Below are 14,941 nucleotides of genomic sequence, written 5' to 3' on the forward strand. Positions count from 1 at the left end.
GTCTGGTTGAAGAAATTCAACTAATAAAAGAAGATATAACAAGTCATTCATTCTTAGGTATGACATATTTGTTTGAATTTTGCTAGCTTTGTTAAAAATACCACACGACAAAATGTATTGTTTACTAGGGTGAGAAATGTAGACAATTTGTCTAATCATTGGCGTCAGGAAACTTAATTAATAAATTGTAAAGTTGTCCCTCAAGTCATGAATTGAAAACTGCCTATGACACCCCTCTTGAACATTTCATTTGTCTTTCATTATCTTGTTTCCTTGATGCTTCACAGCGAGACTAGTCAACAATTACGTTAGCACTAGCTAGCTAGCAATCCGATTGTTAACCCTGAGCGCCATCGCGTCATCATGGCTCAGTTGGATGAATCAAGTCAAGCCAGGTAAGGTCAACTAACTAAGCTTCAAATGATCCGTTACATCTCATTGGTTGTATAGATCTTTTTGTAGACGCTATAATGTCAATTCTAAGATATCAATGTTCTTGCATATTTGCAGCTCTGAGGAGACATTCGACATGTCCGATTCAGACAGTGACTTTGAGGTCGAATTCAGATCCACGAAGGAGAGAAAACGGAATGTCATCAACGCACATGGACCTGTGGTCTGTACAGGGCTCACAACTTAACTTGTTTTCCTCACTGTCCCAGTACCGTCCCGAAGTGGAAAATTAGCCGTCCCAAACTGAACTTGACATTCTGACATGTTATTTGCAACACTATTTAAGTTGTCCATACTGTCGTGGGGCTCAAATCAATGTCTGAATGTCAATGTGAATACACACACAATTTTCTTGCCTGTTTCACGGTGGGGCTGTAGCCCAACCAAGCCATACCCTGCCGCCGCCCAGCTCTATGTACTGTGCTCTATGCGCGTCTTCATACTTGAAAGTAGTTTAACGGCTGATCAGGGACCCACATGGCTAATGTAACTGCCAAAAAGAGGAGGAAGAAGAAAAGTCTTGGGTGTGTAGCTAGCTAGATCCCTGTCACACGCTGAATAATTCATTCAGTCTCAGCTGTGTATTGTATACTTAGGTAATCACAACCAAGATTATTTTTATTTTTTTTACCAGCGATAGCCTAACATACTAATTTGAGTATTTGTCCCACCTAGATATTTCACCCCATCTGGCAATACCGCACGTCATTTCGAGTGGCAAGTTCAGTAGGCTGCAATAATTTACTGTGAATCCCTTCAATAAATTGTCATTTTATCTACTATTTCAATCCTCAGCCACCCAAGAGACCCAGGCGCAAAGCTGCGTCCCAGCCCAGCTCCAGGTCTGGCCCCGGCCTGAGCCCCACCCTTCCAGCCTCCTCCCCCCAGCCTCCCTCCCATGGGACCCCCAGGCCAGTCTCCCCCAAACCGCTCTCCCCTAGGCAAGAGAGGCGAGGCAACAAGGACAGACAGTTCATCAGTGCAGGGGACATGTATGAAGCCATACGCTCTGGAAAGAGTGCCGTGGTGGTGAGTGGGGGGGATGGGGGTGGGAGGGATGGGTGTGGAGGGGGGCTCCAGCAGGGGGAGGGCCCAGGAGAGAGGGGTGGATGAGTAATGATGGGGAAACAAGCCCTTTAAAGTCGACAATGGTGGCCATTATCATGCGCTGTCACCAGCTGACTGATCTGACCCCACACAGTCCCTTTGATGCCGAGAGGATAGAAAGCTACCATTGGGTCATGCGGTCAATGATTGACAGCATGCGTCCATCCCACCCATTGTGTGTTAGGTGGCCGTTTTTTGTTGTTGTCAGAGTGTGTGTGAAGGGGGGGGGGGTGAAGGAGGGAATGCAGTGCAATAAAAGATGAATGCACTGAAAAAGTAACAGGCACTAATAAAAAAAAAAAAGGGTTTCATTCAGTACAGTAGGCAGTGACATCACAATAAAGAATGCATCTCTTGCATTCTTTAGCTCAGCCTGGAGAACCCTATGAGTAGCTGTTGTCCAGGCTTGTGGTGTTAACAGATATAAACTGAATACTCTTAATCAGGTGTTCCAATGAGTGGATGTGGACAGCGAAAACAATAGTATTGGTGGACGATTGTTGGTATGACACGATTAGGGGACAAGGGTTTAGAAAGATGTAACTGATCCACATATCAATAACAGTGCCACGAATGCTGCTTCTTCATTGGTTGTCGTTCTCTGTCAATAATCAGACGGTGGTGGATGAGTGGCTGGACGGCTACAAGCACGACCGAGAGGCGGGCCTCCTGGTGCTCATTAACTTTGTGGTTCAGTGCTGCGGATGCAAAGGTCAGAGGTCGAAAGGGTGTCTGGAATTGAGAGGGCTGGGGGGAGATTGGGGTCAAAGTTCAGAGGATTATCTCTTAACCAGATTCTAGAAGGGGTATTGATCAGCACTCTTGTATTGATCTTTTGGCATGCTAACCATGCAGGGCCTGGAGTCAGACCTGCCTTTCTCAGCCCTGGTTCTCGGACCCCCAGCCCTGCTTGTTTGACATGTTTCCCTCTTCCAACCACACTTGATTCAAACGAAGGGGTCATTATTAAGCTTCTGCAGAGCTTGATGACAACCCAGTCACTTGAATCAGGTGTGTAGGAGCAGGGAAACGTCTAGAACAAGCAGGGCAGTGGGGCCTGAAGACCAGGGTTGAGAGACATTGAAGTTAAATGACCTCTGGGCTTTCTTGTTGGATTCACGAATGAACCGCTCTTCAATCACAGGTGTGGTGAGCAGGGAGATGTTTGACAGTATGCAGAACGCAGAGATCATCAGCACCCTGACTAAGGAGTTTAACGAGGTGAGGCAGCATCACACTCCTGAAGCTGAAAGGTTGTTTAAAAGGGGGAAAAAAAACTATTCCTTAAATACGAGAAGCACCAATACATATCAGTCCAATGCGACGTGGCACACACTTGTATTTGATGTGTTTGTGTACATGTGTGTTTGTGTACATGTGTGTGTGTGTGTGCTTCCAATTATGAGAAAGCTTAATGAACGTCCTGAGCTAATTATAGTGCTGGAGAAGCAACACACTCCAATTCCCTTCCTTTGGCTTCCCCAGCTCTGAAAATGCAGTCAGCGCCGTGCGCTGGTGTCGAGAGAGCGGCTCATCAGCTTCTCAAGTTTATAATGAGCAAAGACACCGACTGATGTGTTAGGGAAATGCTTCTCCTTCATTAGACAGATCTTCCCCCTGCATGTACTCAGCTAAGCTAGATAAGATGTGTTTGTCGTCAGTTAGGCAGGCTGTTTGTAGCTGGCTTCTGGCTTTGTAGAGAAGGTATTTCTGCGTTTCGAATCCTAAACTTTAAACGTTACTATAATGCCCCTTCCCCCCCCAAATAAGTACTCATCATATCTGCTCTCTGTATCACCCGACGCTCCAAAACCAAATACTTGGTCCTTGTCGACCTTTAAACAATGAATTTGTTCACCTCTGTCAGATACCTATCGATTTCTCAGCTCCATCTACCATACAATCAAACCTGTCCAGATATCTAGCGTTACTCCTTGACATAAACACAGTTTGTGTGGACGGGTCTACCTGTGTCCATAGGGCACAGGTAACGTTCAGTGGTAGATTGACGGCAGATCAAGAGGTTGCAGACTCGCACCCCTTCCTGGACGTCACTTCGGATCAAGGCATGTGTACATATAACATAAACGTTATTAATATTGCCACGTATGTGTTGTCCAGGAGTCTGTAAACTACCCTCTGTGCACCCCTGGCCCCCAGTGGAAGCGCTTCAAGGCGGGGCTGTGTGAGTTCTTCAGGGTGCTGGTGCGCTCCTGCCAGAACAGCCTGCTCTACGACGACTACCTGTTCTCCTCCCTGCTGGCTCTGCTCACCGGACTGTCTGACTCGCAGGTCCGAGCCTTCAGACACACCAGCACCCTGGTCGGTGAGTCACGCTCAGATCGAGAGGGGAAAGATGTGTGTGTGTGTGTGTGTGTGTGTGTGGTAGGTGAAGATGAATGGTTTCAAGTTTGAGCAAAATAGTATAATTTTCTGTGGTGGCGTATATGTATGTAAACATATGCATGCTACATGTGTACCGCGGTAGGATACTATCTGTTCAAGGCATTTTGACTGGAGCTTGTCATGCTAAAGGGTGTCTCCTGTCCTGGTCACAGCCATGAAGCTGATGACGGCGCTGGTGGAGGTGGCGGTGACGGTGTTCGCCCAGGTGAAGACCACGCAGAGACGCTACGACGTGGAGACGACCAGGAGCCCAGAGGACAGAGCCCTGGGGAGGCTGGAGGAGCTGCAGGCCAACGTCAGCCAGGTCTGGTACACACACACACACACACCCGTGCACACACACACACGGTACGTTGTTAAACCTACCCTCTGACAGACACACACTTGCATGGATACATGCATTTACGCTTCCTGTGTGTGTGCACATGGCCCACGTGATGTGTGGGTGCGTTTATGCGGTCTGTGTGTGCACATGCACGTGTGTGTGTGTTTATGTGGTCTGTGTGTATACGTTATGCACGTGTGTGTGTTTATGCGGTGTGTGTGTTTATGCGGTGTGTGTGTGCGTGTTTATGTGGTCTGTGTGTATACGTTATGCACGTGTGTGTGTTTATGCAGTGTTGTGTGTGTGCGTGTGTTTATGTGGTCTGTGTGTATACGTTATGCACGTGTGTGTGTTTATGCAGTGTTGTGTGTGTGTGCGTGTGTTTATGTGGTCTGTGTGTATACGTTATGCACGTGTGTGTGTGTTTATGCAGTGTTGTGTGTGTTTGTGCCCAGCTGCTGGAGCACCAGGAGGAGCTGTCCTCCATGATGAACGCAGTGTTCCGGGGGGTGTTCGTGCACCGCTACAGAGACCTGGTGCCCGAGGTCCGGGCCGCCTGCATCACAGAGATGGGGGAGTGGCTGAAGGAGAACCCCACTGTCTTCCTGAACGACGGATACCTCAAGTACATGGGCTGGACCCTGCACGACAAGGTGGACACACACACATGCAAACTCCTCACCTTTAGGTGAGACTCACCTTTTTGAAACCAAAATGGGTCACCTACGTGACCACCTACGATCCGATGAGAAAATATTTTGGGGGGAGGGGGGGGGTGGTCGTGGCCTTGGCCAACACAGTATTTTACCCGTGCTTCGCAACATTACAACTGGCTCTGGAACCAATCATCACTCCTAATGCCTAAACCTCACAGCCAATCAGGGGCAGAGTGGGGAGAGGTTTTCTACATTGATCTAGCCTCTTAATTTTGCTCTCAAAGAGCACTAGATTGATGCGTTTAACTTTCAAATGTAAGATTTTTTCTTTTTTTCTCAAATTTTTTACCCCTGACCTGTGTGCATGCCTGCATTCAGCATGGGGAAACACTGACTAAATGTCAACGACTGATTATCATATCTAGCAATGCTTCATGTTCTTTAACATCTTCTAGGGGCAATATTGTGTTGATCTGTAGTGTATGTGTGTGTGTTCCTGTGTGTGTGTGTGTCACAGCAAGGTCTGGTGCGTCTGCAGTGTGTGCGTGCCCTGCAGGGTCTGTACCAGGAGAAGGACTTCATTGGGCGCCTGGAGCTCTTCACCAGCAGGTTCAAAGTAGGACTCCCATCTGAGCGGACCTCTCTCACCCCACTCTCTCTCTCTCACCCCACTTTCTCGCTCTCTCTCTCACCCCACTCTCTCTCTCTTTGTGTCTGCTTCATTATCTCCAGGCTCGCTCTCCTCTCCTCTGAAGACAGCTCTGTCTTTTGTCTGTCTGTCTAGAATCATTTCAGTCTCAGTGCTTCTGTCTGTCGAGGCTTCTGTCTCAGACAAGGTTGTTTGTGTGAGTTTAGCTCAGTCTGGTTGCATGTTTATCTAGCTATAAAGGGTGGCTAATAATCTCCTGTCAAACACATGAAAAACTGGCTTCACACAGAACTCTAAGCCTCTCATGTTGCATGAGATAAGTGTGTTTATGCTTTGGCTTAGCTTCCTCCCTTCTGTTTGTTTATTTGTGCATGTGTGTGCATGCGTGTGTGTGTGTGTGCGCAGGAGAGGATGCTGAGCATGGTTCTAGACAGGGAGCCAGACGTAGCAGTGGAAGCCGTCCAGCTGCTGTTGCTCATCCAACAGTGAGTGTGTGTGTGTGTATATATGTGTGTGTGTGTGTATATATATGTGTGTGTGTGTGTATATATATGTGTGTGTGTGTGTGTGTGTGTGTATATGTGCTCAGTTGTCTGCTGGTGTGAGCTTTGTCTCAAGGCTTTTGCAGACCAAGTCCAGATAATTTGTGCAAAGAATTTGGAGGTTGATGAATGAATCCAAAGCCTGCTGTGAGTTCTTCCACACCAGGTCCCTCACTGAGGTACTGTGACCATGCCTGATTAAAAAAACCTTCTGAGCAGTTTAGATTTTTGCTCATTTTGAATACAATAATAAAACAGTTGACTTTGAATGATTTTAGGGGTCATTAAAAGACAAAGTAGGCATAATAAAAATTTTACAAATCTTTTTTAAAAGTGTATTCGTGTTGTTTCTGCGATTCCCTACATTGTTTTTTTTTGGTCAACATGCTTGGACTACTCTGTGTGCGTGTGTGTGTGTGTGTGTGCAGGAGGACAGAGGAGGGCCTCTCTGAGGAGGAGAGCAGCAGTGTGTATCCTCTGGTGTTTGCAGCACACAGAGGCCTGGCCTCAACTGCTGGAGCTTTCCTCTACCACAAGTACGTCTATCCCTCCATCCATCCCTCCTCCATCCCTCCAATCCTCCAGCTCACGTTGGAAAGCAGTTCCTTATTGTGTGTGTGTGTGTGTGTGTGGTTGGTGTCAGGCTGTGCAGTGTGATGGCCAGGGATAATGAGGATCAGGATATGGGAGCTCGTAGGGCTGCGTTTCTCAACATCCTGGTGTCCTTCTACACCCAGAGTGAGGTAAACCCTCTCCCTCTCTCTCTCATACACTCTCCCTCTCTCTCTCTCATACACTCCCACTCTCTCTCTTACACTCTCCCTCTCTCTCTCTCATACAATCTCTCCCTCTCTCTCTCGTACACTCTCACCCTCTCTCTCTCATACACTCTCCCTCTCTCTCGTACACTCTCTCCCTCTCTCTCGTTCACTCTCTCCCTCTCTCTCTCATACACTCTCTCTCTCTATCTCTCCCATACTCACTTTCTCATTCTGCCCTTCTCTCTGTCCCTCTCCCCCTTGTCTCTCTGTCAGTTCCATGAGCACGGGGCCTACCTGGTGGACAGCCTGTGGGCAGTGGCAGCTTCAGAGCTGAGGGACTGGGAGACCATGACATCACTGCTGCTGCTGCAGGAGACAGAGCCTGGCCAGGGTAGAACCACACACACACACACAGAGAGACACACATACACGCCTGTACATGTGTTCGATGCTCTTTCTGTTCCATAGCTTTCTTTTGCCTAATGTCTTCTACCCATCCTCTTTCCTGTAGCCCACCACTTTTTTTTCTCTCAATTTATACTGTGCTTCTCCGCCTCCCCTCTTCTCCTTTGTCCTCCCCTCTTCTCCTGTCCTCCTCCCCTCTCCTCCTGTCCTCCTCCCCTCTTCTCCTTTGTCCTCCTCCCCTCTCCTCCTGTCCTCCTCCCCTCTTCTCCTTTGTCCTCCTCCCCTCTCCTCCTTTGTCCTCCTCCCCTCTTCTCCTTTGTCCTCCTCCCCTCTCCTCCTGTCCTCCTCCTCGTCTCCCCAGGTCCGAGCGATGAGGAGGAGGGGGCGTTGATAGAGCTGATGATGTGTGCCATGAGGCAGGCAGCAGAGGTGCACCCCCCTGTGGGGAGGGCCCAGGGCAAGAAGGTGATCTAGCAGCCCACAGCAAGCTCTCACTGCAGGGGTGGGATTACACATGAGACCTTCTACATGTGCTGCACGGTCTCAACTGTGTGTGTGTGTGTCTAAGGTCCTCAGCATGAAGGACAAGAAGACCCAGGCTCAGGACAGGAGGCGCATCACGGCCCACTTCATCCCTCTGCTTCCCCAGCTCCTGGCTAAGGTGCTGAACCAGCCAGGGTGACCCAGCCAGGGTGACCCAGCCAGGGTGACCCAGCCAGGGTGACCCAGCCAGGGTGACCCTCCCTGCTGCTGGCCTACAGCCGCACCTCACAACCACTCACAGGCCATGTAGACCCACACAATAGTAGGTACCACACACTGAGGTAGTATGCAGGGTGGATGATACCAAGTGTCCTCCGCTCTCGTCCAGTACTCTGCAGACGTGGAGAAGGTGACCAGCCTGCTGAAAGCACCGCTCTACTTTGACCTGGAGACCTACAGCAGCACCAGCAGACTGGAGAAGGTAGGGAGGAGGGAGGGGAGGAGGGAGGGGAGGAGGTAGGAAAGGAGGGAGGGAGGGAGGAGGGAGGGGGGGAGGTAGGGGAGGAGTGAGAAGGTAAGGGAGGAGGGGGGATAAGGAGGGAGAGGAGGATGGACAGGGATAGAGAGAAAGGGAGGAAGAGGAGGATAGGGGGAGAGAACAGAGGATGGGGGTATAGGGAGGGGTGGGGGGAGGGAGGGATGAGAGGGATCTCTCTCACCCCCCTCCCCCTCTGTGTGTCAGTGTCTGGACGTGCTGCTGGTGCAGGTGTGGGCCGTGGTGGAGAAGCACACAGATGGGGGCGTGCTGGAGGCGTGTGCCCGCGTGGCCTGCGCCCTCTCCTCCCCCCGCTACACCTTCTCCTCCCGGGCGGACCTGGCTCTCAGCCAGCTGCTGGACGGGCTCACGGACAGATTCAGCTCCCACCTCAACGACCTGCTGCAGGTGAACACATGCACACAGACACACATACTTAGACACACACACACAGACCTAGACACACACACACCTACTTGCACTTACGTAGACACGCACCCACACACTAAGACACCAAACCACATGTGTTACCCTGGACCTGCATAATCCAGCAGACACATTGGTTGAACTCCCTCTCCTGTGTGGTGTCAGGGGACTGCTGATGAAGATGATGTGTACAGTGCAGCCAACACCCTGAAGAGGATTGCAGCCTTCAGCAGGTACCGTGTGTGTGTCTGTGTGTGTGTGTGTGTGTCTGTGTCTAGATGTGTGTGTGTGGCCAGTTCAGAGAGAGCCTGATACAACAGGGTGCGGGTGTTTTCCAGTGCCAAGGACCTGACAGGCTGGAAGCTGTTTGAGCCCTGCTTCAAACTCCTGAAGAGCGGAACAGAGTCCACAGATATGGACAAGGAGGTCGGAGTTTCTCTGTTTCTGTCTCTCTCTCTCTCTGACTCTCTCTCTCTGACTCCCTGACTCTCTCTCTCTGACTCTCTCTCTGACTCTCCCTGACTCTCTCTCCCCGACTCTCTCTGACTCTCTCTTTCTGACTCTCCCTGACTATCTCTCTCCCCGACTCTCTGACTCTCTCTCTCTCTGACTCTCTCTGACTCTCTCTGACTCACGCTTGTTGTGATAGAAGTTATGGGTGATTAGAGATGTTCCTGACTGAACTGTTTCTGTGTCGTTTCAGCTAATGGTACCTGCTCTGACGTGTGCAGCCTTCCACCTGCTCTGGGAGAGACAGAAGGTGTCCTGCTCCACACCCTCTGAGGTGATCTTCCTCCTTATCTCTCTCACCATCTCTTCCTCTCTCTCTGTCTCTCTCTCACCATCTTTTCCCCTCTCTCTCTCTCTCACCATCTCTTCCTCTCTCTCTCTCACCATCTCTTCCTCTCTCTCTCTCACCATCTCTTCCTCCCTCTCACCATGTCTTCATCTCTCTCTCACCATCTCTCCCTCCCTTCCTCCCTCTCTCTTTCAGCATCTCTCTCCCTCCCTCTCAGCATCTCCCTCTCTCTCTCGCTCACAGGAAGACACCGCCCCTCTGCCAAATACACACAGTTCATCCCGTCAGCGTGTCTCTGCCAGCCTACCTTATTTATACACCCAAGGTGCACCATGTCCCAGCAGGGCTCTGGCCGATCTCCTCCCCACCACGGCACTGTGGCTGTCTTATTTACCCGCCCACCAGCTGTGTGGACAGCAGGCAATTAACACCGCAATCTGCTCAACTGATCCAGAGCCCACACACACACACACGAAGAGTCAAAGCAAATTAGGAATACTCAAACATGCATGGGTGTGTGTTTACCCAAGCTAGATTCCCCTCTTACAAGACAACGAGCAGGAAGACCCTACCCAATCACATGATGCCATTCCGACATCTTTCCCTGTCTCTTTAAATGTCATCCGGTCTCCATCTGCTGTTCTTCCCCCTGTTTTTACTCTGTGTCACATTCACACACACTCACGCATGCACACACTGTATAAACATATGCTAATACTCTCTCTCACACACACTCTCTCACACACTCCCTCACTCACACACACACACTCTCACTCACCCTCTCTCACTCACACACTCTCTCACACACACACACACACACACACTCTCTCACACATCCTCTCTCACACTCTCTCTCCCACACACCCTCTCACACACCCTATCTCACACTCTCTCTCCCACACACCCTCTCAAACACCCTATCTCTCTCTCTCTCTCTTACTCTCTTGCAGGTAGAGCTGAAGCAACTGAGGAAGGAGTTCCGCTCGTTCTGTGTGGTGTGTCAGAGCTGTCTGTCTGTGGCCCATGCAGAGATCAGGGACCAGGTTAGAGAACACACACATAAACACACACCAGTCAAGTCCTACACTACCCATATGAAGTCAGGTGGCTGAGCGGTTAGGGAATCGGGCTAGTAATCTGAAGGTTGCCAGTTCGATTCCCGGCTGTGCCTAAGGACGTTGTGTCCTTGGGCAAGACACTTCACCCTACTTGCCTCGGGGGGGAATGTCCCTGTACTTACTGTAAGTCGCTCTGGATAAGAGCGTCTGCTAAATGACTAAATGTAAATGTAATATGAAGCATATGGCCTGGATGGGTTACCCAGCACAAAGACGCTGACTCTGTAGAGACAGGGACTGTCTGGTGCGCTCGATCCTGGACTGGAGAGCTGCTTTGATACAACGGCAAGTTATAAACTCCTAACTCCATGACTCCCCACTTCAAAGTGAGGTTTTTACACACTTCTGTCCTCGACCGCCCAGTAGCCAGATGCTGCTAGGTTAGACATAGGTGAGCCTGATGAAGGGGGTGATCAGAGCCCCACAAAAGCATCTTCATGAAGTGTGTGTGTGTGTGTCCTAGTCGTTTTAGCTGCTGCGTAACGTGTGTGTGTGTCCTAGTCGTTTAACCTGCTGTGTAACCTGTGTGTGTGTGTCCTAGTCGTTTGAGCTGCTGTGTGACCTGCTGCTGCTGTTCGGGCTGGGCTCTGTGAGGTCTCAGCCCGCCCTGCACAGCCTGGCTCTCCCTCCCTGCGACCCGCTCCGCTCTGAGATGGCTGCCTTCCTCCTGGACCACGTCTTCGCCGAGCCTGAAGACCATGAGCTGGCAGGTAGGTCATCATAACAATCCCACCATCATAAGTCCTACCATCATTACAGTACTACCATCATAACAGTCCCACCTCTATCAGGTAGGTGATCATAACAGTATCCCTGTTATATTTATTATGTATCAGTGAGAAACGTCTGTCACAGATGACAGGTTGTTCTGCTCTTCCTTCTGTCCCGTCCTCAGGTGAGGAGGAGGAGGCTGAGGTCAGGATATCAACTCTGCAGCGCAGGAGGAACCAGCTGGCGGGCTACTGTAAGCTGGTCATCTACGGAGTGCTGGACCTCAGCGCAGCCACCGACATCTTCAGACACTACAGCAAGGTAGGGGAGAGAGGGAGGAGGAGGATGAGTCAGACGCAGAGAGGGGGGGGGGTGAGGGGGAGGGAAGACATTGAAGAGAAACGGGGGCGGAGGAGATATGGACAGAGCCTGTGAAAAGGGATGGATGGAGGGAGTTTTTAGAATCGGTCAGAGAGGAGAGAGTGGGTGTGGAGAGACCGCAGAGGAAGTTAGTTACTGTAGACAGACAGGGCTGTACTGTAGACAGACAGACAGGCAGGGCTGTAATGTATGCAGAGCTGAGGATGACTGTGTCTGTTTCTAGTTCTACAAAGACTACGGTGACATCATCAAGGAGACGCTGTGTAAGACCAGGATGATGAGTCCGGTGCAGAGCGCCAGGACGCTGTGTCTGAGCCTGCAGCAGGTGTGTGGGAGCCCCGCCCCCTCTGCTCCGCTGTCTGATGAACACCTGCCATTTAGACCTGTGCTCAGGTTTGCCTGTATAGAAAAAGCAGACCTTATAGAAAGGAAATGGTAAAGATTGAGCTGATCTAGGGTTGAAGGATTGTACAGGTCTGTGTTTTGAAAGGTTTAACACCAGATTGCTGGCATCTATGTTTTCTGAACCACGTGTGTGTTTGTCTGCGTGTGTGTGCATGTGTGTGTCTGCATGTGTGTGTGTCTTCAGATGTTCACAGCGGAGGTGTCTGAGGACCAGGGAGCTCGTGACCTGGGGGAGATCAGAGATCTGGCCCGGCGTCTGGCCATGAGCTTCGGCATCGACCTGCAGCGCGTACGCAGCCCCCTGCTGGCCCTGCACACGTACGCAGCCCTGCCTCTCCTCCTGATCCTCCCCTTCACCATCCTGCTTGTTTACTTTCACACCTGTCTTACCGGGTCTCTGGACGATAGGGTGGGCTATCCTCCTCTGAAGGCGTGCTGTGTTGTGTGGTTGTCTTAGCGACGGGATCCGGTTTGCGTTCCGGGAGGCAGAGGACGGGGACCCGCCCCCTAACCTGGCGTTCCTGGAGATCCTCAGCGAATTCAGCTTCAAGCTCCTCCGTCAGGACCGCGCCCAGATGTGAGACACCACCGTCATCATCATAAGCATCATCACACATTCCTAACTGCCGTTTCAGTCTAGTTCTGCATCTCTCCAACACTTTCTCGTTACATTTCAGTCATTTAGCAGATGCTTTAGCAGGTACCTTTTATCCAAAGCGACATCGTAAGCATGAATCCATTGTCTCTCTGTCTGTCTTTCTCTATCTATCTGTATGACTATGTTAAGCCTGTGTTCTGCTCCTCTCTTTCACCAACCGTCTCTGGAGGAGGGGATCCCTCACTGAATTGCCCCTCCCAAGGTTTCTTCCATTTTTTTCTCCTGTAGTGAGTTTTTCTGGGAGTTTTTCCATGTCTTCCCTGAGGGTTTAGGTTGGTTGAGGGGCAGTTCTATGGGCGTATGTGAAGCCCTCTGTGACATGCTTGCGTGTAAAAAGGGCTATACAAATAAATGTTGATTTGATTTGATCTCTCTCTCAGGTTGGTGTTCCTGAAGGGTGAGTGTGGCTCTGCTGCCCCCTCCTGTCAGGCTGTGAAAATGTACCATCGCTCCCTGCAGCCTGGCCCCTCCAGGAGCGCTGAAGCCCCGCCCGCCCACAGCACGAGCACTGAGGCCCCGTCCCCCCACAGCACGCCTGTGGCCAAGCGCAGACGACCCTCCCCCCCTGGTGACCACACACACACGCACACACACTGAGGCCCTCACATACCTCTCACAGGGCCACATCTGGGGAGGATAAACATTTAGTTACATAGATCCAGATGGATAGAAAGTTCCATCGATCACACCCTATGGCAGATCGCAGGCTTCCAGGTGTTTTGGTGACAGCTGAGCTGACCTCTGACCCCTCCAGGCACGGTGTCCAGTGTGAGTGAGGGGGCGTGGCTGGACAGCAGCGGTGTGAGGGGCAACCTGTCTGGCCCCACCCTCACCTCCACCCTGGAGAGGCAGCCCGCCGCCCACGCCAGCTACGCACCCAGTATCGTCTCCGAGCCAGAATCTGACGACTTCTCTGAGGGGTAAAAAGAATGACTTAATTTGTATTCTGTATGTATATAAAAAAAAAAATCAGCGGTGTTCAAACAACTTACATTTACATTTAGTCATTTAGCAGACGCTCTTATCCAGAGCGACTTACAGTAAGTACAGGGACATTCCCCCGAGGCAAGTAGGGTGAAGTGCCTTGCCCAAGGGACACAACGTCAGTTGGCACGGCCGGGAATCGAACTGGCCCGATTCCCTCACCGCTCAGCCACCTGACTGGGGTGACTTAGGAAACACATGGGTCAAAACACAAAGTATTAGTCGATATCACACTGTAGTTTCAGTTGCAGATTAAGTATACAAATGCATAATGCAAAGTGTATTAAACACCATACTAAACGTTGTTTGCTGTGTTTCCAGGTCAGAGATGCGCAGGGTGGAACCTAACAGACGTGCCCAGCCCAGCCCCTCTGAGCTGGACTCCCATCTCACACTGTAAGACACACACACATACTGCCGTTGAACAATGAGTTCATATGGAACGTTCTCACACTGCCTATAGTTATCAACTAACGAGTTGATAAAATTGCAGTTGTAAAATAAGTGTCACTGTGTCTAAGCAACCGTTTATCTGCAAAGCAAGGTAGTTTACGTTAATAGACACCTCAGGCCAGGATGTTTACCACGCCATTTTGAAAGTGTGCTTTGAGTTTGAGGAGGACAGTCCTGTGTGTCTCAGACTCACCCTGATCGAGGAAGATGAGCAGGAGGTTGATATAGACGAGTTTGAGAGCAATGATTCTGACAGTGAGACGGCCGTCACCCTGGTACGTTACACAGCCCGTTCACACAGGAATGACTATGCCACATGAATACATAACACAGTATTCAATTCAATCTACTTTTTTGATTCATTATTGTGTTTAATTGCATTTTCCTGGGGCATGTTCCATAAAGCGAGTATCGAATACTTGACCTGACATAAACCTGTCTTATTTTGTAAACTCGCTTTATGGAACAAGCCCAGGGGCTTGTTAATAACCTCCAGTCCATCTAACCTTAGTAAATGACCATATTTACTTGTATTTGTTACAATAATTAATTGTCCTTAGCAAATGTATCATGAAAAAAAACTCATGCAGTGACATCATCCACCCAGGTTGGTGGCACCCCGTTCCTGTGGGTCAGGGTCTCACCTAGGGGTGGGGAAAAATCGATTCACATTTGAATCACGAT

General features: G+C 50.3%; 1 protein-coding gene across 1 annotated transcript; it reads left to right on the forward strand.

The window, feature by feature from the left end:
* The first annotated feature begins 363 nt into the window (after positions 1 to 363).
* LOC136954453 (cohesin subunit SA-3) lies at positions 364 to 14,905 on the forward strand. Its single transcript, XM_067248087.1, has 31 exons — positions 364 to 395; positions 511 to 616; positions 1,249 to 1,482; positions 2,176 to 2,272; positions 2,705 to 2,781; positions 3,682 to 3,886; positions 4,119 to 4,270; positions 4,747 to 4,944; positions 5,465 to 5,563; positions 6,002 to 6,081; positions 6,567 to 6,674; positions 6,782 to 6,881; positions 7,173 to 7,267; positions 7,673 to 7,769; positions 7,873 to 7,965; positions 8,176 to 8,268; positions 8,530 to 8,730; positions 8,914 to 8,981; positions 9,087 to 9,174; positions 9,452 to 9,532; positions 10,498 to 10,590; positions 11,207 to 11,375; positions 11,561 to 11,697; positions 11,981 to 12,082; positions 12,347 to 12,480; positions 12,620 to 12,739; positions 13,201 to 13,388; positions 13,575 to 13,740; positions 14,126 to 14,200; positions 14,445 to 14,532; positions 14,894 to 14,905. Exons 1-31 carry the CDS (start codon positions 364 to 366, stop codon positions 14,903 to 14,905), a joined length of 3,588 nt encoding a protein of 1,195 aa, XP_067104188.1.
* Positions 14,906 to 14,941: the final 36 nt, after the last annotated feature.

Source organism: Osmerus mordax, chromosome 12 (genome assembly GCF_038355195.1).
Source record: "Osmerus mordax isolate fOsmMor3 chromosome 12, fOsmMor3.pri, whole genome shotgun sequence".
NCBI lineage: Eukaryota > Metazoa > Chordata > Actinopteri > Osmeriformes > Osmeridae > Osmerus > Osmerus mordax.